Here is a 25,731-nt window from a genome sequence, read left to right as displayed (position 1 = left end):
TGAACGAGCGATCCTCCTGCTCCACGTCCCTAGCTCTGTCAGTGCAGACTTGCACCACCATGCCAGGTTCATTAGTGCAGGAAATTGAGACCCGGGTTTTGTGAATATGAGGCTGTCTACCAATCCTGCCACGTCTCAGACCCATTGCTGGTTCTGCTGACTTCAGCAGGAACTTGCTCACACTTCTCACTTGCTGGTGCCACTGTTGACATCATTTTCCTCCTTCGTTCCTCCCGAGGTGGCCCACTTGATCCTCAAGGCACACGCCAGAACTTGGCATCACTACGACCTTCACCATCGCCAAGAGCAGCAGGGACGCGTGGGTATCGTGCTCAATTCCGACTGGGCAGAGCCCCTGGATGGGGAGAGTCCCCAGGACCTTGCTGCTGCTGAGCGATTCCTGCATTTCATGCTGGGCTGGTTTGCTCACCCCATCTTTGTGGATGGGAACTACCCCACCACCCTCCGGGCCCAGATCCAGCAGGTAAACCAGCAGTGTGGGGGTCCTCTGGCCCAACTCCCAGAGTTCACTACAGTGGAGCAGCAGCTCCTGAAGGGCACTGCGGACTTCCTTGGTCTGTCTCACTACACATCCCGGCTGGTCAGCACCGCTGCGCAGCTGACCTGCGTCCCCACCTATGATAACATCGGAGGCTTCTCCCAGCACATAGACCCCACATGGCCCCAGACTGCATCTCCCTGGATTCGTGTGGTGCCCTGGGGCATAAGGAGGCTGCTTCGGTTTGCTTCCATGGAATACACGAAAGGAAGAGTTCCAATCTTCTTGGCTGGGAATGGCATGCCGGTCGGGGAAGGAGAGGATCTCCTTGACGACTCGGTGAGAGTGAACTACTTCAACCTGTACATCAACGAGGTGCTCAAGGGTAAGAAGGTTAACCTGCTGATCCCCAAGTCTTCACAGTTGTGTAATAGGACAGACCAGAGGTTGAACTCAGGCCTTCAGGCTTGTTCAACAAGAGCCTTTATTTCCTAAGCCATTTCAGCCTCTCCAGTCCGGTGTTCTCACTCTCTTAGTAATCAGTGTTAATTGAGAGCACGAGGAGCCTGGAACTGTGTACGACAGTAAAGGTGGAGTTGAGCAACGTCATCTTTTCTGAGGAGACTCAGTCCACAGTGGGATACAGCATGGACTGACACTTAGGACAGGACCCCAGTCCACTGACTGCCCTTAGGGCACCAACCCCTTTGAGCCCCATCTCCCTCAGCTGCTATCCAGTCTGCATTGCACCTCCCTGTTCTGCAGGTGAGCCATGCATACATGCTCAGTCTGACCCAATGCATCTTCTTATCTAAGTGGGAAAGGATGGCTCGTGGCATTCCGCACATCAGTCACTAACCTAGATCAGTTCATGATGGCTGTCACTCACAGAAGCCAGTGAGCACGGACAGGGATGCTCTCTGCAGAGACTCGGCCATCAGAGGAGATGGGGTTAATAGCCTAGCCCAGTCTTCCTTATCTTCTCCAGCCACAGTCTATGTATGCAGTGGGGAGGTCGGCTTCACGCCAGTCTATGCCTCCATCTTCGTGTGATTTTTCCTATTAGGGACACGTGTCGCTAGGCGTGGTGGTGCATTCCTTTATCCCCAGCAGCTGGAATCAAAGACAGGAGATTAAGAATTCAAAGTCATCCTGGAATACTTCATGAGAACTTGTCTTAAAAACAATTAAATAGGCCCGGGATGTAGCTTATTTGGTAGTGTTTTCCTAGCATCTGACAGTCGTGGGTTCCATCCCCAGCACCGTGTCAACTAGGGAGTGTGTCCCTGTGACACCAGTGCTCAGGAGGTGGAGGCCGTGGGATCAGGAGTTCGTGTTTATCCTCAGCTACACAGAGTTTGAAGTCAGCCTGGGCCACTTTGTTATTATTTTTGTAATGTGTATGGAGTCAGGCTAGGGTTGGGGTGGGGGATAGCAGCTGGAGAAATGGCTCAGTGGGTAAGAGCACTGGCAATGTTCAGAAATGCTATTTTAAGGCATAGGACTTTTGTGTATGCTGCATTTGTTTAACTCTGTGAAGCTGTGATTCTTTGCCTGTCTAAAGTACTGATTGTCCTATGAAGAGCTGAATGGCCAACTGGGCAGCAGGAGCAAGGATAGGCGGGGCTGACAGGCAGAGAGAATAAATAGAAGGGGAAATGAGGAAGAATGAGAGCAAGAAGCCATAGAACAAAGAGAGGAGGGCATAAGGCTCCAGCGACCCAGCAGCACAGCCAGCTCCAGAGGAAAAGAAGACATACGGAAGTAAGCACTGGAAAACGCCCAGATGAAAAAGGTATTTGAGATAACTTATGAAAAGCTGGCTACCAACAAGCCAAGGCTGGGCATTCATAACTAAGTATAACCCTCATGTGTGATTCATTTCAGCTTGTCAGTGCCCCTACCCCCCAAGACAAAAGAGTAAAAACTTCACACTATAGGCTTCTTTTCCGGGGAACATGAGATCAAGTCCCAGCACAGATATAGTCCACACCCCTCTAGAAATCTAGTCTCATGACACCTAATGCCCTCTTTTGACCTCTGTATACACTGCACCCATGTGGTACACAGGTACAATGCAGGGAAAACCCCAGGGAAACTAAGGCGGATGGCATCCTAAGGAACAACAAATGAGGTTGTCTTCTGGTTTTCCCATGCATTCTCTCTCTCTCTCTCTCTCTCTCTCTCTCTCTCTCTCTCTCTCTCTTTCTTTCTCTCACACACACAAACACACACATACGCATGCACGCACTCACACAGGGCTGACTTTGTTTTCTCTTTACAGCTGTCAAGGAGGATTTGGTGGATGTCCGTGCATACATTGCTCGTTCCCTCATTGATGGCTTCGAAGGACCCCCAGGGTACAGCCAGAGGTTCGGGCTGTACCATGTCAACTTTAGTGACAGCAGCAGGCCAAGAACTGCCAGGAGATCTGCCCACTTCTTCACTGGCATCATTGAAAAGAATGGTTTCCCTGCCAAGGAGCTGAGAAGAACCCCAGTGCCTATGAAAGCAGACTTTTCCTCCAGAGCCACAACCTTCTACAACTCCCCATCTGAGGTGCCCTCCCAGGCTAAAATCGTGTGGGAGAAGTTCTCCAACCAGCCCAAGTTTGAGAGAGACTTGTTCTATCATGGCACATTCAGAGATGACTTCCTGTGGGGCGTGTCCTCCTCGGCCTATCAAATCGAAGGAGGTTGGGATGCTGACGGCAAAGGACCCAGCATCTGGGACAGCTTCACCCACAGTCCAGGGAACACCGTGAAAGACAATGCCACCGCAGACATAGCCTGTGACAGCTATAACAAACTGGATGACGACCTGAACATTCTTCGCGCCCTGAAGGTCAAGGCCTATAGGTTCTCTATCTCCTGGCCTCGGATTTTCCCAACAGGAACTAACAGTTCTGTCAACAAGCAAGGTGTCGATTATTACAACAGGCTGATTGACGGCTTGCTGCAGAGCAACATCTTCCCCATGGTGACACTGTTTCACTGGGACCTGCCCCAGGCCCTCCAGGATATTGGAGGTTGGGAGAACTCTTCCTTGATTGATTTGTTCAACAGCTATGCTGACTTCTGTTTTGAGACCTTTGGTGACAGAGTCAAGTTCTGGATGACCTTTAATGAGCCCTTGTATGTGTCGCTGTTTGGCTATGGTTCAGGGGTGTTTCCCCCAAATGTGCAGGACCCCGGCTGGGCACCTTACAGGGTCAGCCACGCACTCATCAAGGCTCATGCTAGAGTCTACCATACTTATGATGAGAAATACAGGCAGGAGCAGAAGGGGGTCATCTCACTGAACCTCAACACTCACTGGGTGGAACCTAAAGACCCAGGAGTCCTAAGAGATGTGGAAGCTGCCGACCGGATGCTGCAGTTTTCCCTGGGCTGGTTTGCCCACCCCATTTTTAGAAACGGGGACTATCCAGATGTCATGAAATGGAATGTGGGGAACAGGAGTGAACTGCAGCACCTGGCGGGCTCCCGCCTGCCCAGCTTCACAGAGGAGGAGAAGGCGTACATCAGGGGCACGGCTGACGTCTTCTGTCTCAACACGTACTCGTCCGTGTTTGTGCAGCACAGCACCCCAAGGCTGAACCCACCCAACTATGATGATGACCGCGAGCTGACGGTCAGCGATATGGATTCTTCGTTGACCTCCCCGTCAATGTTCTCAGCCGTGCCCTGGGGGATGCGGAGGCTGCTGAACTGGATCAAGGAAGAGTATGGCAACATTCCCATTTACATCACGGAGAATGGACATGGGCTGAACAGCCCCACGCTAGACGACACACAAAGGATATTCTACCACAAAACCTATATCAACGAGGCTCTGAAAGGTACATGAGGCCCAGCTCCTCTCACGAAACCTCCATTCTTCTTGTCCTATGCCTCTTTTGTGTCCAGTTTTCCTGTCCTCCATCTGTCATATGTCCCATGCTTCGTCAGGCACTCTGAACATCTCTCTTTTGGGTTTGTGCCAGGGCTCAGTTAGTAAAGTGTTTGTCTTGCAAGCCTAGGGACCAGAGTTCAATTTCCAGGGAATTATCAGACTTGTTAATTTGTAATCTCTGTGCTGAGGAAAGAGAAAGGTGCATTCTTGGGACTCTCTGGCGGGCAAGCCTAGCCCACGTGGTGAGCTCCATATCAAATGAGAGACTCTGAAAAAGAAAAGTGGTGAAGTCCCAAAAATGACATTGTAAGTTGGGTTATTCCCCTTCCACATTCTCATTCACACACACATACATACACACAGATACATATACATATGCACATACATACTTTCACACAGAAACACCATGTACAGTATTCACACACTCACACACATACATACACACATACATGCGTCCACATACACATTCACACACATACATTATACACACATATGCAGACACAAAAATAAATAAATAAAAAGGTCAAGTTCCCACGTCTAGTGCCAGGGATGTGGCTCAGTTAGTAAAGTGTTTGTCTTGCAAGCCTAGGGACCAGAGTTCAATTTTTAGGGAAACGTCAGACTTGGTTCATTTTTTAATCTCTGTGCCAAGGAAGCAGAAAGGTGCACTCTTGGGGCTCTCTGGCGGGCAAGCCTAGCCCACTTGCTGAGCTCCAGATCAAATGAGAGGCTCTGTAAAAGAGAGTGAAGTCCAAGACTTGACGTCTGAGGTTGTGTACTAGTTCCACACACACACTTGCTCACTCATACACACACAGAGATTTACATTAAAAGGTAAAGTTTCCACTTCTAGAGCAGGGGATGAGGCTCAGTTAGTAAACTGCTTGCCCAGAATACACAGCCCCAGTCTCCACTCCCAGCCCTAGATGGACAAGGTGCAGCCTGCAATCCCACACTGGAACACTAGGGGCAGGAGGAGCATAAAAAAATCCAAGTTTATTCTTGGTAGTGCAAGACCAGCCTGTGCTACCTGGGATCCAGTCTCACAATATTTCAAATTATATCACACTTGTGTGCTTACTAGCTACGTTGGCTGAGGCTCTTGAATTTGAGGCTTATCCCTTTACCTTAACAAACAACACTTGCTGTAAGGTCACTGAGGCCAGGAAGAGTAAGAGTGAAAAGTGGTGGTGGTGGCACACGCCTTTAATCCCAGCAGTAGGGAGACAGAGACAGGTGGATCTCTGTGAGTTTAATGCCAGCCTGTTTACAAACCAAGTTCCAGGACATCAAGGGCTGTTACAGAGAGAAACCCTGTCTCAAACAAACAAAGAAACACAAAAACAAAGAAAAAGCAAAAAGTACGAGTGGTGAGGTGACATGTTCCTCTGTCAAGAACCATGTGACTGAAGACTTACATGGTTTAGGGACATAGACTGGAGTCCAGTACCAGCACAGGACTGGCTTCTCCAGAGCCCTTCCTACTGGCTAAAGCTTTCTTCTGCTCTCTTTGGCATTTCCTAGCCTACAGGCTGGATGGTGTGGACCTTCGAGGGTATTCTGCCTGGTCGCTGATGGACAACTTCGAGTGGCTGTCAGGCTACTCGGTCAAGTTTGGGCTGTATCATGTTGACTTTGACAATGTGACCAGGCCTCGAACAGCAAGAGCCTCGGCCAGCTACTACACAGAGGTCATTACCAACAATGGCATGCCCCTGGCCAAGGAGGACGAGTTTTTGTATGGAGAGTTCCCCAAGGGCTTCAGCTGGAGTGCGGCTTCTGCTGCCTATCAGGTGAGGAGTGTGGAGCCATGAGCTCACTTTTCTACTGGCTGCTGGGCGCCAAGCGTGTGCACAGGACTGGAGGCACACAAGCCAGAGCCGCTAGTGAACCTGCGCAGACCAGTGAGGATCCAGGTGCTCAGACCCCAAAGTCAGTGAGATCCCTGTGGGTAAGGTTGTCTTGTTCCTTGTCTAGTAGCTGTGGTGAGGTACCTGACACAGGCCACTTATGGAGGGAAGGGTTAATTTAGGTTCACAGTTTAAGGCTGAGCAAAATTCCTGACAGTAGCCAGGTGAGGCAGCTGGTCACATGACATCTTCAGTCAGGAAGTAGAGAGACGTGGATTCAGGTGCTCAGTTCACTTTCTCGGTTTTATTTGGTAGACTCCAGCCACTGAACGGTAATTGCCCACATTAATGGTGATTTTTCTTTCCTTAGTTAATTCAGTCTAGAAGCTTCTTTATAGATTGGTCAGACATTTGTTTTCTAGGTGTCTGTAGATCTTGTCAAGGACTGAGATGGACATTTGCAGGAGCAGATGGATCAGGTAGAGCCATGACAGAAGGTTCAGGAAGAACATGCAAACACGTAATCTCCCTGGAGGCTCCATCTGTGCAGGCAGATGACCTAACTGGCCCAGCAGTCAATCCGGGCATTTTCTGATGCTCTGACCCGGGTCTGCTACTGAAGTCACTACAAGGAGGTGAACACAGAACATATGGTCTGTGATTCCCTTTCCTCAGGAAGAGGAAAGATGAGAGAGGGCAAGGACAGTGCAGGTATGGTCACTCTTCAGCGGGCATGGGCCTTTCTTCTTCTTCATCTTCTTCTCTTCCTCCTCCACTATTTCAAATATTTTTTCGTGACAGGGTCTCATACAGTTCAGGCTGGCCTTGAATTTGCTGAGCAGCCCATATTCTTGGATTCTTGACCATTCTGCCTCCATTTCCTCGAATGCTGGGGTTACAGGTGTGCAGCGCCAGGCCTGGTTTCTCAGTGCTGGCATGGGATAGCCTGGGGTCCACGCATCCTAGACAAGCCTCAACCAGTTGAGTCTCACCCCAGTCTGACTTTCTATCCCTTCGTGCACAGTGGGCTACTCTGTTACTCTTCCTCCCCAGCTGTTAGAGGCCATTTCTCTGGTGAGACCCAGCTGTTTTACACAGCAGCCAACAATTGTCCTCTGGTGGTCTGACTGCCCTTGGAGTGTCACAACTTGTAGGTCCTCTCAGTAGTCGGAACTGCACAGCACGTGGATGTTCCCACACATACATTTCTGTCATTTTACCCTTCAGCCTCCCCACTTGGCATTTCTTAATTCAGTATACAGGAGACGGAGTCTTGTGTAAACCAACTCACTCTGTAGCCAAGGATGATATTGAACTTCTGATCCTCCTGCCTCTACTGTTAAAATCCCAGGTTTACCAGCGTGCCTAAATACTCTCAGCATATGCAGTGCTGGGGATGGAGCCCAGGGCCTCATGCATGGCAATCAATGCCTCATCTAACTTAGCCATATCCCCCAGCTCTACAGTTTGTATATTTAAAGCCGTGAGTTCATATCCATGTTTCCAATTCAAATCTATAGGGAAATGCTAGCCCTTTCATTTTCCATATTTGCATCTCCTTTCTCCAGGCTAGTCCCTTTGGTCCTGGCCTCTTCCACCTCCACACACGTGGTTCCTATGGCGGTTTCCTCCTGGCTCCACTCCGCCCTCTCCCAGCCAGCACTGAATGTGCATTATTAGCTAGAATGCCAACACCATCTCAGCTGTGACGTCATATTTGCTGTCCCACCATATGTGTTGAAATGTTCGAAAGTGAATTACAGATGTGGTACTTATCTACCCACTGACCACCACAGACGGGCATTCTTCAAAGTCTTATTGGAAGGGAGTTAGAGAGGAGGAGGAAGGCATAGAAACAGCCATGTACATCTGGACTACAAATACTTTCTCCACACCAGTATCCTTGCAGTAGGCTTGCCTGTAGTTAAGGTAGTATCGGATGTGATATTGGTCACTCAGCACCTTTGGTGAGTACCCACCATATGCCAGGCCCCCCTGCCAGCATTAATTGGTAAACTAAAATGTGATACCCATTCTTGGAACTGGGGATGTGACTCAGTAGAGTACTCAGTTCCTTTGTTACATGAGAGTTCAAAGTCAGCCTAGGCTATGTGAGGCTCTCTGTTTTTGTCTCTCGTTCATGTGCATGGGCGCGTATGCGAGTGCACACACACGCATGCACTCAGGCATGCACACACACACACACACACACATGCCTATACTGCATGGTGATATGGGAAACCAGCATGGGAGCAGAGTGCAGTGTGATGCCGCCATGTGTGCAGGGCAACTTTAGTAACTGGGTGCAGGGTGTGCAGAGAAGGCTCCCCAGGGAGCTGCAGAAGGGAATGTATTTGGTCAGTGGCTTAGACTACCTCTTGTCATCTAAGATCGAAGGCGCCTGGAGAGCTGATGGCAAAGGACTCAGTATTTGGGACACATTTTCCCACACACCACTGAGGATTGGAAATAATGACAATGGAGATGTGACCTGCGACAGTTACCACAAGATTGATGAGGACGTGGTGGCCCTTCAGAACCTGGGTGTGTCCCACTACCGGTTCTCCATCTCCTGGCCTCGAGTCCTCCCAGACGGAACCACCAGGTTCATCAGTGAAGCAGGCCTCAACTACTATGTTCGATTAATAGATGCACTGCTGGCTGCTGGCATCACACCACAGGTGAGGGTGGTCCCTGGAGGTAGTGGGTCAGGAGGACTCCATTCAATATACAAACAAGTGCTGGGATTTTATCTTACTCATATACTCTATATATTTTTAAGGTGTGCTTCTTCATGCTCATATCTATTTATTTTTCAGATAGGGTCTTATTTATTTATTTACTTATTTTGTTTGAGACAAGGTCTCCTATATCCCAGCAGACCTCTTACTCCTTATATAGCTGAAGATTTTCTTGAACTCTGTTTGGTCTACTTCACCTCATGAGTGCTAGGTTTACAGGTAAGCACCACTATGCGGCATATGTGTTGCTGATTGGAGTCCAAGGCTTCATGACTTCGAGGCAAGTACACTATCAACTGAGTTATATTGCCAACCCCTAGAAAAGATGTGTGTGTGTATCAGAGAAAATCTTTATAGGAGTGACCGCTTTCCTTCTCCCTTGTGGGTCCTCGGGGTGAACCTACATCATTAGGTTTGGTGGCAGGCACCTGGTGAGCCATCACCCAGGCACCTAAATGGTTTTGTAACTTGGGTTTTGAATTGTCCATAGATTCACATGGTACAGAGTTAGAGAATGAAATGTTTTCTTCCCTGTAGTGGAGAAAGTTCAGAACTCCCCAAACCTCTCCTTGTCATTGTCCTTGCATGTCTCATGTTGTTGGCTTCCTGAGAGATGGTGGATAGAACATTGTTCTGGCTTCCCCGCAGGTGACCATGTACCACTGGGACCTGCCCCAAGCACTGCAAGACATTGGGGGCTGGGAGAATGAGACAATTGTGCAGCTGTTTAAGGAGTATGCAGATGTGCTCTTCCAGAGGCTGGGGGACAAGGTGAAGTTTTGGATCACACTGAATGAGCCCTACGTCATTGCTGCCCATGGCTATGGCAGTGGGGTGTCTGCTCCAGGTAAAGACCATAGGTCTAAATGTTTGGATCATGACATTTGTAGGACAGTGAAGCCCTGGGATCCAGATGTCATGAGAAGTCACTGACAGGCAGTGTGTTGTATTCCCTACCTCCACAGGCTCAGCTCTAAAGTGCTTACCATGCAGGTCTGGGGGTCTGAGTTCTCTCTCCAGAACTCATGCAAAACCCAAAAGAAACAAACAAACATACAAACACCTGGTAAAGTGACACATTGTAACCCTAGCCCTGGGAAGGCAGAGTCAGGTGACCCTCTGGGGCTCCCATGTCCCTCAGTCTACCCTAGTTCAGGTCCACAAGTGAACCTGTCACAGAGAAGTAGGTGGTCTCTCTGTGAATGATACCTGAGGCTGTCCTCTGGCCTCCACCTACAGTCACACATGTCAGCACATGCTCCTGCACACACATGCTCCTGCATACATACGTGCTCCTGCATACACATGCTCCTACACACACACATGCTCCTGCACACACATGCTCCTGCACACACATGCTCCTACACACACACGCTCCTGCATACATACGTGCTCCTGCACACACACATGCTCCTGCACACACACGCTCCTGCACACATACGTGCTCCTGCACACACACACTCCTGCACACACACACACACTCCTGCACACACACACTCCTGCACACACACACTCCTGCACACACACATGCTCCTGCACACACATGCTCCTGCACACACATGCTCCTGCACACACACATGCTCCTGCACACACACGCTCCTGCATACATACGTGCTCCTGCACACTCATGCTCCTGCACACACATGCTCCTGCACACACATGCTCCTGCACACACACGTGCTCCTGCACACACACGCTCCTGCATACATATGTGCTCCTGCACACACACATGCTCCTGCACACACACGCTCCTGCACACACACACTCCTGCACACACATGCTCCTGCACACACACATGCTCCTGCACACACACATGCTCCTGCACACACACGCTCCTGCATACATACGTGCTCCTGCACACACATGCTCCTGCACACACACATGCTCCTGCACACACACGCTCCTGAATACATACGTGCTCCTGCACACACATGCTCCTGCACACACACATGCTCCTGCACACACATGCTCCTGCACACACATGCTCCTGCACACACACATGCTCCTGCACACACACATGCTCCTGCACACACACGCTCCTGCATACATACGTGCTCCTGCACACACATGCTCCTGCACACACACATGCTCCTGCACACACACATGCTCCTGCACACACACATGCTCCTGCACACACATGCTCCTGCACACACACATGCTCCTGCACACACACATGCTCCTGCACACACACATGCTCCTGCACACACATGCTCCTGCACACACATGCTCCTGCACACACATGCTCCTGCACACACACATGCTCCTGCACACACACATGCTCCTGCACACACACGCTCCTGCATACACACATGCCCCTGCACACACATGCTCCTGCACATATATGCTCCTGCACACACATGCTCCTGCACACACACATGCTCCTGCACACACACGCTCCTGCACACACATGCTCCTGCACACACATGCTCCTGCACACACATGCTCCTGCACACACATGCTCCTGCACACACACACGCTCCTGCATACATACGTGCTCCTGCACACACATGCTCCTGCACACACACATGCTCCTGCACACACACATGCTCCTGCACACACACATGCTCCTGCACACACACATGCTCCTGCACACACACGCTGCTGCACACACACGCTCCTGCATACATATGTGCTCCTGCACACACACATGCTCCTGCACACACACATGCTCCTGCACACACACATGCTCCTGCACACACACATGCTCCTGCACACACACATGCTCCTGCACACACACATGCTCCTGCACACACACACATGCTCCTGCACATATATGCTCCTGCACACACACGCTCCTGCACACACACATGCTCCTGCATACACACGCTGCTGCACACACACGCTCCTGCACACACACACATGCTCCTGCACACACACGCTCATGCACACACATGTTCCTGCACACACATGCTACTGCACACACGTGCTCCTGCATACACACGCTGCTGCACATACACGCTCCTGCCCACACACACATGCTCCTGCACACACATGCTCCTGCACACACATGCTCCTGCACACACACGCTCATGCACACACATGTTCCTGCACACACACATCATCCTGCACACACACATGCTCCTGCGCACACATGCTCCTGCACGCACACACATGCTCCTGCACACACACAGACACACACATTCTCCTGCACACATATGGTCCTGCACACACATACACACACACACACTAAACTGAAATGGATGGGGAGGTATTTCTCAAATCACAGATAGATGCATCTTTTGTGGCTCTTAGTTGGCACTTTGATTTGAGCACTTGTTCTCATGATGTGGTTATTGTCGCCATTGTGTGTGTCCTCCAGTCCTGACCTCACAGTGGTTTCCTAGACCTCTAGGATGTCAACTGAGCATACGTCACAGTAGAAGTCCCACCAGAGGTGGGGACATAAGCCAACATAGTTCAATGTCTTCTCTCAGCCAGAGTGCTGCTGGCTGCTGCCCACAATCCATTCCCTTCTTACAAGCACTCTTTGCTGCCTGTTCTCCTGGGAAAGGCACTATGAGGCTACTGTCTGCCATCCAGTAGGAAGGAGATGTGGGATTAGAGTGCCTGTCTCCCAGGTGTCAAATCCCTCCTCCCATACACAGGAAGGATGGTGTTTTCTGCTGACATCCTGTGTGTGTTTCCAGGAATCTCCTTCAGGCCTGGCACGGCTCCATACACTGTTGGCCACAACCTAATAAAGGCTCACGCTGAGGCTTGGCATCTCTACAATGATAAGTACCGTGCCAGCCAGGGAGGCGTGATTTCCATCACCATCAGCAGTGACTGGGCTGAGCCCAGGGATCCCTCCAAGCAGGAGGACGTGGAGGCTGCCAGGAGGAATGTCCAGGTGTGTCCTCTGGGTACCATCTCTTCTTGGCCATCTTCTCTCCCACTGTGCTCTGAAAGAAATAGATGGAGACCAGAAATCGAAGGTTTAGATCTAAGCCAGTTTTGTTCTTACTTGATTTTGTGATCCTGAGGGGAAATGATCAACTAACTGTTCTGTTCTTCAAGTTTTTCTTCTGAGAAATAGCTATTTCCTTCTCAGACAAAAGGGATGAGTTTTAAGAGACTGGGTGTTTTTTAAAGATATTATTATTATTATTATTATCAATTTAGTTTTTGGATTCAGGGTTTCTGTGTGTGGCCCTGACTGTCCTGGAACTTAATTTGTAGACCAGGCTAACCTGGAATTCACAGAGATCTTCCTGCCTCTTACTCCCTAGTGCCAGAATTAAAGGTGTGTGCCACCACCTCCTGATTTATTTTACTTTTAATTCTGTGTATGCATGTGTGCCCGTGAGTGCAGGAGCCTGTGGAGGTCAGAAAATGGCATCAGATTTCCGGGAATGGTTGTGAGTCACATGACCAGGCTACTGGGCACCAAATTTGAGTCCTCTGGAGATCAGCAACTTTCATTGAAAATTGAACCTTCTCTCCAGCAAGTGACTGAGTTTTACGTCTTAAAAAAATTGCCGGTGTGTTAGCCAGATGGCTTGGTGGCTGAAAGTGCTTGCCAATCCAAATTTGGTGACATAAATTCTATCTTCAGAACCCATGTAAATATGAAGGAGATGTGGCTGGAGAGATGGCTTAGCAGTTAAGAGCATTAAGTCCTACGTCCAATTCCCAGGAACTGCATGGTGCCTTGCAACCTTCCATAGTGGGATCTGTTGCCCTCTTCTCACACAAAGAAATACAGCAGACTGAGCACTCATAGTCATTTAAAAAAGTCTGGGGGAAAAAAAATCAGATCTTTTTTTGTTTGGTTTTTCAAGAAAGGATTTTTCTATATAGCTTTGGGACCTGTCCTGAACTCACTCTGTACACCTGATTGGCCTCAAACTTACAGAGATCCACCTGCCTCTGCCTCCAGAGTACTGGGATTACAGATGTGTGCCACCACCACCCAGAAATATAAGTTCTGTAGTCTGGAGAAATGACTCATCAATTAAGAACACTGTCTGCTCTTCCAGAGGACCTGGGATCAATCCCGAGCAACCACATGACAGCTCACAAGTGTCTGTAACTCCTGTTCTTGGGGATCTGAAACCATCACACAGACATACATGCAGGCAAACACCAATGGACATAAAATACAAATAAATTTAAAAAGAAGGAAAGATGAAGAGAAGAGACTCCACAGAGTTGTCTTCTGACCTTCATTTGTCCCCCATGGCACCACCCCCACTCCACCTCATACACACAGATGTGCACACCACAGCTGCTGCTGCCACCTCCACCTTCACCAACGCCACCTCCACAGCTAATGATGATGATAATTTAGGCAAATTGTACAGTGCTGGGGAGGAAACTCATTGGTTGAGTGCTTGCTTAGCATGCATGGAGCCTGAGATTCTGTCCTCAGCTCTGCATGAGCCTGGTGGTGGTGACGCGTGCCTGTGAGCCTAGCACTTTGGAGACTGAAGCACGGGCATCCTTGGCTACACAGCAAGTTTGAGGCATGCCTGTGCTACAGTGAGACCTTGGTCACATGTAGGCCTCACTGGATGCAGCACTGACTTGATGCTAATATCCTCCACTATAACCTCCTGCTTTGCCTACAGTAGCTGTAGCCATCACCTCTGGGTGCCAAGAGTTCCTTAAATTCTGAGGAACTCGAGTGCCCCTGTTTTCTAATTCTCAGAACAAGGATGTGCTTATACAGCCCCTGGAAGTCTATAGTATAGTAAGCAGATGCCAGCAGGAAACAGTCATGTTCAGTGAAGACCCCTGACAGGAGGGAGAGAGTGACCCCGGTGGTACAGCCTCCCCTAGCCTGCTGGTGCCCGGGAGAGGTGAGATGCCTCCCTCCCATGTCAGTTTCAACAGTGATTTACCCCACACAGTTCATGGGAGGCTGGTTTGCACACCCCATCTTCAAAAACGGAGATTACCCGGAGGTGATGAAGACACGGATCCTTGAAAGGAGCCTGGCGGCGGGCCTCAGCAAATCGAGGTCAGTGCTGTATCCTCAGCGGTGAGTGAGCGGTGTGTGTGTCAGTGCCAGGAAGGGCACCGTGCCTAGAACTGGCATCCTTGCTGTGAAGATGGCATGTGATAGCATCTGTAAAACTCAGGAAGACACTTAGGGTCACCCATCACCTCTGACTCTTACAATCGTCTGCATCTCGTCTTCTGCACATAGTTCTCAAGGGGAGGGAGGGTGGGTTTGAGGAAGCACCCATTTAGCACAGAGTCTCCCACTCTGTGCTTTTTCCAGTTGTGGCTTTCCATTAAATCCCATCTCCTGCATAAGATACTTTTCTGATGAGAGTAGTGGGCCTCTGATCTATGAGTGGGGTTTTTGTTTGTTTTGTTTTGTTTTGTTTTTTGTCTTTGAAAGAGAGAGAAGTAAACATAAATTTGGTTGAGCAGGGAGGTGGGAAGATTCTGGGTGGAGTTGGATGAGGGGAACACATTCAAAACATTTTGTAGGAGAAACAATTTTTTTTTATTTTTATTTATTTTTTTCACTGAGAAAAGAAAGAAAAAAAAACAAGTTTCCACCTCCTCCCAGCCTCCCATTTCCCTCCCCCTCCTCCCACCCTTTTCCCCCTCCTCCCACTCCTCTCCCCCTCCCTCTCCAGTCCAAAGAGCAGTCAGGGTTCCCTGCCCTGTGGTAAGTCCTAGGTCCTCCCCCCTCTGTCCATATCTAGGAAGGTGAACATCCAAACTGGCTAGGCTCCCACAAAGCCAGCACATTTCGTAGGCTCAAAACCCCGTGCCATTGTCCTTGGCTTCTCATCAGCCCTCATTGTTCGCCATGTTCAGAGAGTCCAGTTTTAACCCATGCTTTTTCAGTCACAGTCCAGCTGGCCTTGGTGAGCTCCCAGTAGATCAGCTCCACTGTCTCAGTGGGTGGGTGCACCCCTCGTGGTCCCGACTTCTTTGCTCATGTTCTCCCTCCTTCTGCTCCTCATTGGGACCTTGGGAGCTCAGTCCAGTGCTCCAGTGTGGGTCTCTGTCTCTATCTACATCCATCACCAGATGAAGGTTCTATGATGATATGCAAGATATTCATCAGTATTGCTATAGGCTAGGGTCATTTCAGGTTCCCTATCCTCAGCTGCCCAAGGAACTAACTGGGGACCTCGGCTTGGGCTCCTGGGAGCCCCTCTAGGTTCAAGTCTCTTGCCAACCCTAAGGTGGCTCCCTTAACTAAGAATTGTGCTTCCGTGCTCCCCTATCCAACCTTCCTTTATCCCAATCCTCCTTTTTCCCCAAGTTCCCCTCATCCTCCCCTTCTCCCTTTTCTCTCCCCATCTCCCCTTACCCCCATCCCACCCCACCCCCAAGATCCCAATTTTCTCCCCGACAATTTTGTCTACTTCCCATAGCCAAGAGGGTAACTATATGTTTTTCCTTTGGTTCACCTTCTTACTTAGCTTCTTTAGGATCACCAATTGTAGACTCCGTGACCCTTATTTATGGCTAGAAACCAATTATGAGTGAGTACATCCCATATTCATCTTTTTGGGTCTGGGATACCTCACTCAGAATAGTGTTTTCTATTTCCATCCATTTGCATGCAAAATTCGAGAAGTCATTGTTTTTTACCGCAGCGTAGTACTCTAATGTGTAGATATTCCACACTTTCTTCATCCATTCTTCCATTGAGGGGCATCTAGGTTGTTTCCAGGTTCTGGCTATTACAAATAATACTGCTATGAACATGGTTGAACAAATGCTCTTGTCACATGATAGGGCATCTCTTGGGTATATTCCCAGGAGTGGTATTGCTGGGTCCAGGGGTAGGTTGATCCCGAATTTCCTGAGAAACCGAAACACTGATTTCCAAAGTGGTTGCACAAGATTGCATTCCCACCAGCAATGGATGAGGGTACCCCTTCCTCCACAGCCTCTCCAGCAAAGGCTATCATTGGTGTTTTTGATTTTAGCCATTCTGACAGGTGTAAGATGATATCTCAAAGTTGAGAAACAATTTTTTTAATTTGTTTTATTATATATTCAGAGTTCTGTTTGCATGCATGCCTACATACCTGAAGAGGCTATCAGATCTCATTCTAGATGGTTGTGACCCACCATGTGGTTTTTCAGAATTGAACTCAGGTCCTCTGCAAGAGCAAGTGCTCTTAACCCCTAAGCCATCTCTCCAGCCCGAGAAAGAAGTTTTTTAATTAAAAGAAAACTGAGCTCAATCCTGGCACAGGAATGTGCCTAATGAGATAGTCGCCATTATTGTTATTGTTCTCCAGGGTAGCCATAGAAACTGTCCCAAGCATACCCGGTCCTAAGCAACCCCTTTGCATCTCTCCAAGAACGATTTCCTCAGTTCACCCTGAGCTATTTATCACCTTGAGAAAAAGCTGTTGCTTGGGGACTGTCAGGCATGTGTTTTTTGTCATTTGGCCAGTAGATGGCAGTGGTTTACAACAGAGCATTCCTGCTTCCCTGCTTTGCTCTCTTCCTGGGTGCAGTAACTGGAAGTTATGGTTTCCAAGGTGCTCTTAATACTAAAGAGAGGGGGCTGGAGAGATGGCTCAGAAGTTAAGAACACTGGATGTTCTTCCAGAAGTTCTGAGTTCAATTCCCAGTAACCACATGATGGCTCACAACCATCTATTATGAGATCTGGAGCCCTCTTCTATCATGCAGACAGAACATTGTATACATAATAAATAAATAAAATCTAAAAAAAATACTAAAAAGAATAATAAAGGTCAGGGCTAGAGTGCTGCACTACCAAAGTGATGTTCAGAACAAGGCTGCCTGCCTTCGAAACCAACACCCAGTTGGGATTGGAGGTGTGGCATGTGGAAAGGCACAAAAAGATGGTCCCTGGCTTTATGAGAAAGACTCAAAAGCCCTACTTCAACTCAAGTGGCCAGCAAAAATGATAGGAGTTCAGCAGACATTCCTAATAACCTTTGAGTCTTTCTCCCCAGGTCTGTCTTCTCTCCCATCTGAGGATATTAAAAATTGTAGTTCTTACCTTGTAGCACGCACCTGGCCTATGTAGGGCGGTCCTACATGATGTGCAAGGCTGTGCCACTGTGTCTGATGTAGCAATCTGCTAGTGGGCATTCTGGACCCTACACACAGCTGTGTCAGCAGCTACTGCACACCTGGGTCAGAACTAAGTGGTAGGGTCCATAGGCAGAGTCTGGCTCCTCCAGATGGTAGTGGCCAGCAGGGAAGATGAACTGGCATGGGATTCTAGTCCTCAGTTTCCTCAGTACAAAGAAAAGTCCAAAGACCAGGAGGATGGTCCACCTGGGGATATCAGAGCCAAGGCAGGGGTATTGGAGGGCTGGGTCTCAGAACAAGAAGTTGTCTCAGGGCTATGAGTCAGACGGAGGAAGACTAAGCAGAATACATACAGCAGAGTTGAAAGGAGCCTGCTGCAGGGCAGGGCCACATGGAAGCTGGACAGGGACATGGCCTTGAGGTCACAGCTGAAGAGCCATTACAGACTCCAGAGAGAGAAGCAAGGGTTGAGAACACAGGTCAGTGAAATGATCAGACACGAAAGTCCACAATCCACCATTCAGTTCTCAGAGCTTCCCCATTAGTAAGGACAGACAGCAGAGGACACCTGAATGAAGCAAGCCCAGGAAAAGAGAGGAGCAAAGTGTGAGCTGGGAGGACACGAATGGCAAAGACTAAATTAAACACATAAAGGAATAGTTAAAAGAAATTACCTCAGATGCAGGCTTGGTTGTCAAACCTATCTTACATAATAAAACTCAGAGTGTCTGAAGGTAATGGGGCGGGGGTGGGGGACAGCCCGCAGGGAGTGTACCCAGGACAGTGAGACCAGTGTGCAGGTGGCTCTTTGGGGAGGAGAAGGGATGGAGCAGCAGGCAGGAGCATCACCTGAAGAGCTTCCCTTTGTGGAGCTGCTCTAGTCATGACCACGTGTCTGGAGTTCTGAGTGCCCCTACCCTGTCCAGACATTCTCTCCTCAAAGTGTGATTCCTCCTGATTCTTCCCCTAATGGCTCCCTCTTCCCAGGCTCCCTGAATTTACAGAGAGCGAGAAGAAGAGGATCAACGGCACCTTTGACTTTTTCGGGTTCAACCACTACACCACTGTCCTGGCCTACAACCTCAACTATCCTGCCTTCCTTTCATCCTATGATGGAGACAAGTAAGACAAACAACAGGATAACCGAGGCAGGAAGTGCCCTCTGCCCCGTGTGGACTCAGGTCTGTCTGTCCTAAGAACATACCTGGTTGTCTGGATACCAGGGTTTGCTTGATGGCTACAGCACGTGGCAGCCATGTGACATTGCATCTCCCAGCTGCTTTCCATAACACATGTCCTTGGCTTTTTTTCAATACAAAGGCCAAACTAGTATATCTGTGCTATATAAATAGTATAAATGCATGGAGGAAACACTGAGAAACCAGAATAAGATATCCTTGCATAAAGCTGGGAGATGGCTCAATGGTTAAGAACACTGGCTGCTCTTCCAGAGGTCCTGGGTTCAGATCACAGCAACTACATGGAGACCCACTCTCTGACGGTAGCATGTACATTTCAACAGCAGACAGGAGCTGGGTTCATGTTAGTGTGAGGTGCCCTATATGAATAGAACGCACAGAAGATTAGATGTCACAACCGAGGCCATCCTCTGGGTTTATAAACAAGACATCTTCTTTACCTCGTGAACTTGCAGGGGCGTGGCCACCATTGCAGACAGCTCTTGGCCAGACTCTGGCTCCTTCTGGCTGAAGGTGACCCCTTTTGGCTTCCGGAGGATCTTGAACTGGCTGAAGGAAGAATACAACAACCCTCCAATTTATGTCACAGAGAATGGGGTGTCCAGACGAGGGGACCCAGAACTCAATGACACTGACAGGATCTACTACCTCCGCAGCTACATCAATGAAGCCCTCAAAGGTAAGAGCTTCTGCCTCACTGCCTGGCCCCAGTGAGCCCCTTCTTTGCTGGAGCATAAGTGTCTGCAGGATGGGGACACTAATGACAATTGCTTGGAGGAGTTTGAACATTTGTTTGAGGCTAGAATCAGAGGTCTTTTCCTTCCTAGACTCACCTACACACAGCAAGTAAACCCAGTTTCCTGAACTGGCCTGAGTTAGTTCCTGACCTGAGTCCTCTGCAACCCTTAGTCTTTCTTGCTGTTTGGCATCTCTGCACATTGCTTTCCTCTGTGAGCAGGCAAGAGTTGTTTGGTGGCTCTAGGGCCTTTTGATTGCAAGGTAGAAGGACTGGGGTGGTAGCTCAGGTGGGAAAGTGCTCACTGTACAACCCTGAGCCCTGGGTTCAATCCCAGACACTGAGGAAAGCTGGGCATGGTGGTGGGTGCTTGTAATCCCGGCACTGGGGAGGGAGAAAATGGAGGATCCTTGGGTCTCTTTGGCTGGCAGCCTAGCCTACCTGTCTCAAAGAACAAAGTGGATACAGCTCCTGAGGCTCGCCTCTGGCCTCTACATGCACCACACAGCACTCATATGAACACATAGTTACAAACTATGTGTGTGACATATCTGTAAACCTCGGGCTCTCCTACAGTAAAGGGAACAGACAGGAGGTCTTACTACAGCTCAGATCTTTTGCTTCTAAACACTCCTGCCTCTCCATGGGTATTTCAAGGTCCTCACTCAGACCAATCCCCCGAGCTACTGAAGAAAGCTGTGGGGTTAGCTCAGGCTATCCAAGTTCCATTCAGAACTGGGCCTTTCTAGAAAGATACCAGTGGTCCCGCATGTCCACTGTAGAGAACCTGCTAGCACACAGGAAGGGTTCAGAGTTGGAACTCACACCCTACAAAGCAGAATAATGGGGACAACTATGAGCCCGGCTTCAGGAGGCCTGACACACAGGTGTCTTGATGTGAAGTGTTCACACTCGGCATGTTTTTTAGCCACTGTGCAGGATAAGGTGGACCTTCGAGGATACACGGTATGGAGCGTGATGGACAACTTCGAATGGGCCATAGGCTTTGCAGAGAGGTTTGGTTTGAACTTTGTGAACCGCTCAGACCCTTCTCTGCCAAGGATCCCCAAGGCATCAGCCAAGTTCTATGCCTCTGTAGTGCGCTGCAATGGCTTTCCTGACCCTGCACAAGGACCTCACCCTTGTCTCCAGCAACCAGAGGGTAGGTGGCACTGGGAGGGACCAACACTGTGTGGTCAAGGGTGAGAGGGAGCTGCTCTTTGCACCTGCCTTCCTCTAGTTCCTGGCCTTCTCCTGCCCTTCTGTCCCCTCCATTCATTAGCATGCGCTCCAGGCACCTTTTGGCTGCTGCAGGTCTCTCCAGCCTGTCTTACCCTAGAGTCTGGGCCCTGCTGTGGGAATGAGCAGAGCTAGATTCCTCCAGTCCTACTTTGAAGTCGCTGTTGCACCTTTTTTGAGAAGGACAGAGGCTTTCAGGCAGTTTCTAGGTGATTTTCAGGCTTGTATAAACAGTACCGCCAGTACTTACTGGGAAACTGAAAATTACACATGGCTATGATACTACCCAGTATCACACAAACAGCATACAGTTGCATAGCCCTGTAGTCTGAGCATCTGAGTGGTAGAGGCAGTAGAATTTGAAGTTTAAGGTCATCCATGGATACCTAGCTAGTTTGAGGACTTTCTGGGCTACATGACACCAGTCTTAGGGGAAAAAAGGATGTGTGCCTATGGGGAAGGGCACAGTGAGAAAGCTCTCTGAGTGAGTTCTATACTAGGAGTACAAAGTGGAAAGTGTCCTCTTGAAGGCTGTCCTCTGCTGCTACATGAACCTCATGGTGTGCACATGTACAAAAACAACAAAATAGTGAAAGGTGTCCATGCCGACAGCACAGCTATTAGCCTTGTTTTGCTGTGTTTGTTTGAAAGGAGGGTACTATGCAGCCTCTGGACTGTAGAATCAGAAGGACCTTTCCGGAGCTGTGAGAGTCTGGTAGCTAACAGTGCCAGAGCCTGATCCCCACTGTCCTCTCCTAGATGCTGCCAGCCCTGTGAAGACAGAAGTGCCCTTCCTGGGGCTGATGCTGGGCATCACAGAAGCACAGACGGCGTTGTATGTGCTCTTTGCTCTTCTGCTTCTTGGAGTCTGTAGCTTGGTGTTTCTATTGTACAAATACTGCAAGCGCTCCAAGCAACGGGAAACACAGCCAAGTCAACATGACCTGAGTCCAATGTCCTCCTTCTGACAAGTTACCAGCTCCTCAGTTGTGAGAGAAGCCTGGGTTCTTTAGACAGGCCTGCTAGCACCAACTCCTGCCACAACTGCATGTCCTTGTCAATGCTTCCTGCATTGTGGGAGATGGTTTCCATCTTGAAACTTTTTAAGTTCTCAGGGATATGAAAGCATCTTCAATATGGGAATTTTGTACTCTGAGAAGCCTGCAAGGTCCCCTGTGGGCATGCAGAGACTCTGAACTATAAAGTAGAAGTGAAAAGGAGGTCTGTGATACTACATTCCTGTTTATAATCCTCGCACTCAGAAGGCAGAGGCAAGAGGCAGGAGGGGCTCCAGTTTGAGGCCAGTCACTACCACACAGTGAAGGCCTGTTTGGGCGTGAGAACGAACAGGGGTGAGGCATTAGGGGTCAGGTACACTGATAGCACGATGGAAAAATACATGCCTATTAGACTCAAAGATCTGGGTTCAATTCCTAGCCCCTCACCCCCAGTGTTTGACTAACTTAAAGACTGTTATGTGATTAGAGAAGGTTCAGCAATTAAGAGCACCGGCTGTTCTTTTAAAGGACCTGAGTTTGATTCCCAGTTCCCACATGGCAGCTCATAACTGTGGGAAACTCCAGGTCTTGGGGATCCAACACCCTCTTCTGGCCTCCCTGGAAACCAGGCACTCAAGTGATGTATAGACAGACATACTGGTAAAATACCCATACACAAAAACAATAAAATTTAAAAATAAGTGAGTGATTATGTCAGAAGTTTGGTTTCTTATGAGCATTCCTATCCTAAAGTTTTTTAACCATTTGGATACTAAGATGGCAGAGGAACCGTTTGGGGTCCTCGGGAAATCAGCAATGAACGACCACCTGAGTTGGATTCTGCCGCGCTGAGGCATCATGTCCTCTTGTGACTCAACATGGTGGAAAGATTATTTGAGTAGTCTGTGAAAAGGTCTGAACCCAATATTTCAACTTTTTTTCCACTCATTGTTTTAATAATAGGGCTAAGTTATCCTTATGAATATAAGAATATATTATAAAATACCCATCCATTGGGTTCATATATTTCTTTTCATTATTTAAAATTTTCATTTATTGGGCTGGAGAGATGGCTCAGTGGTTAAGAGCATTGCCTGCTCATCCAAAGGTCATGAGTTCAATTCCCGGCAACCACATGGTGGCTCACAACCATCTGTAATGAGGTCTGCTGTCCTCTTCTGGTCTGCAAACACACACAGATTGAATATTGTATACATAATAAATAAATATTTTAAAAAATTTTCATTTATTTTACATCCTGATCATTTTTCCCTTCCCCTTTCATCTCCTCTTGTCTTTTCTGACCCCCATCTCCATCTACCCCTCCTCCACATCTGTTCAGAAGAGGGTAAGACTCCCATGGGTACCAACAAAGCATGGCCTATCAACAAGATATCCCATGACAAAACCAAATTTAAACAATACCTATGCACAGACCCAGCAATAGAGAAGGAACTAGAGTGAAAACTCAAACCCAGGAAAGTTAGCTGCATCCATGAAAACACAGCCAACTTTCTAATCTTAACCTTGACGTTATGAGAACCAAACTGTACATACAAAGCTTAGATCCTAAAGGATGATTTGTAACCAGGATCCATTTACTCAGGACTAAGGGGGAAAAAGTACTGGAAATTATTCTTATCTTACTTCTTTCAGTCATCAGAGAGATTGAGCTTCTCCCACGGGCTAGGGTTTTTATCAAGGATGGAGAGGAGGGTTGGTCAAAGGGCAGAGGCTGGGTTTGGCCAGAGTTGTTGTTCATCTAGGACGTACAGGAATGCTACTTATGCTGACTTCATGACATTGATTTAGGGAAATTGGAACTGTTAGTCTCATGAGTGGGGCAGGGTGGAGTTGGTCCTTAGGCTATGATTAATCACAGAGAATGGGGTGCTATTCAGACGAGAATGGGGGTGTCTCCAAGGTGGATGGTCATGCTCTTTGTTCCCTCAGTCTCACTATGTAGGTCAAGAAGCCTCGAACTCACAGAAATGCCTGCCTCTGCTTCCCAAGGTGCTGGGATTAACAGTGCATACCAACATGCCTGGCTAAATTGTGATTTACTAAAAGTGAGATTTTGTTTGCTTCTTTGCTTTTATTATTAGTTTTAAATTTTTGAGATAAGGTCCTATGTATCTCAGAGTAGCCTAGAACTCAGTATTCAGCAGAAGATTATCTTGAACTTGAGAGCCTCCTGCCTCCAGCTCCTGAGTGCTACAGCCTGATTACAGGCATGCGACACACACCTGGGTGATGCAGTGCTCTCGTTGAACTTTGTGGATGCTGGGCAAGTACTTGGCTAACCAAGCTACCAACCCGGCCCTGGTTTACATCTCTATAAACTCTTCTAAACAGTACCCGTTCCCAAGATTTGTAGCTAACTTCAAAGGAAATAGGCCTGGCTGATGGAGGAAGGTCATTGGCTAATAAAGGAACTGCCTTGGCCCATTTTATTGGTTAGGACATAGGTAGGTGGAGTAAACAGAACAGAATGCCGGGAGGAAGAGGAAGTGAGGTCAGACTCGACAGCTCTCCTCTCGGGAGCAGACGCCTCAGAGAGACGCCATGCTCCCCGCTCCAGGGAAAATGCACGCTATGAAGCTCCGACCCAGGATGGACATAGGCTAGAATCTTCCCGGTAAGACCGGTGCTATACAGATGATAAGAAATGGGCTAGTCCAGGTGCGAGAGTTAGCCTAGAAGAGGCTAGGTAGAAATGAGCCAAGCAGTGTTTAAATGAATACAGTTTGTGTGTTGTTATTTCGGGGCAAAAGCTAGCCGAGCAGGCGGCTGGGGTGTTGGGGACGCAGCCCTGCCGTTCATATTACTACACCTGGCTCTTGATTTGTCATGTTTTAGCCTGGCTCCATTGAGAAACCAGAGTTCAGACAGGCATGGTGTCACACGCCTGCAATCTCAGCACTTAAGAGGCAGAAGCAGGAGGATCTTTTTTACTTTGGGGCCAGCCTGGGCTACCTAGTGAGTTGTAGACCAAGCAGATACATACTGAGATTCTGTGTCTAACAAAATAAAACAATATAAATCCTGGGACCCACATAGTCTACACATACTCACATAGAGAGAAAAATATATCAAGGTGCTAAGACTCAGGTGTCCCCACCATTTCCTCTAGTAACTGGTATTTATTTACTCACTCCTTTATTTGCTTATTCATTTTGTTTTTGAGAAAGGGCCACGTGTATCTCTCGCTATCCTAAGTTACTATATAGCTGAGGATGACCTTGAACTCCTGATCTTCCTGCCTCTACCCCACAAGTTCTGGGTTATAGGCATGAACCACCATGCCTGGTTTCCATCGCGCTAAGGTGGAACCCAGGCCTCTGTGCATGCTAGGCAAACATCCCTCCTGGACCACATCCCCAGCCCAGTGTCTCTACTGGTCTAAGCTAATAGTTGCCAGTGGGGAAAGAGCCCCTCAGGAGAGAGGGGAGCCCAGATAGGAGCCTCTTATTGGGGGACACTCTTTTTTTATTTTTTGAGACAGGTTTCTCTCTGTAACCCTGGCTGACCTGGAACTCAGTCTGTAGACCAGGCTGACCTTGAACTCAGAACTCAGAGAT

At 48.6% G+C, this 25,731-nt stretch overlaps 1 protein-coding gene across 1 annotated transcript in view; it reads left to right on the top strand.

The window, feature by feature from the left end:
• LOC142859215 (lactase/phlorizin hydrolase-like) overlaps positions 1–23,598 on the top strand; it is a 37,822-nt gene extending 14,224 nt beyond the window's left edge. The window contains exons 7-17 of the mRNA XM_075989560.1: positions 239–884; positions 2,784–4,340; positions 5,918–6,186; positions 8,634–8,924; positions 9,633–9,831; positions 12,632–12,834; positions 14,837–14,946; positions 18,966–19,100; positions 19,633–19,856; positions 20,842–21,075; positions 21,912–23,598. Coding sequence (XP_075845675.1) covers positions 239–884; positions 2,784–4,340; positions 5,918–6,186; positions 8,634–8,924; positions 9,633–9,831; positions 12,632–12,834; positions 14,837–14,946; positions 18,966–19,100; positions 19,633–19,856; positions 20,842–21,075; positions 21,912–22,120 — 4,077 coding nt within the window. The 3' untranslated portion in view covers positions 22,121–23,598. The remainder of the gene's footprint in view (positions 1–238; positions 885–2,783; positions 4,341–5,917; positions 6,187–8,633; positions 8,925–9,632; positions 9,832–12,631; positions 12,835–14,836; positions 14,947–18,965; positions 19,101–19,632; positions 19,857–20,841; positions 21,076–21,911) is intronic.
• The last annotated feature ends 2,133 nt before the right edge of the window (positions 23,599–25,731 follow it).

Source organism: Microtus pennsylvanicus, chromosome 10 (genome assembly GCF_037038515.1).
Source record: "Microtus pennsylvanicus isolate mMicPen1 chromosome 10, mMicPen1.hap1, whole genome shotgun sequence".
Classification (NCBI taxonomy): domain Eukaryota; kingdom Metazoa; phylum Chordata; class Mammalia; order Rodentia; family Cricetidae; genus Microtus; species Microtus pennsylvanicus.
Note: the sequence above shows the minus strand (reverse complement) of the source record. Positions and strands in the feature narration are given on the sequence as shown.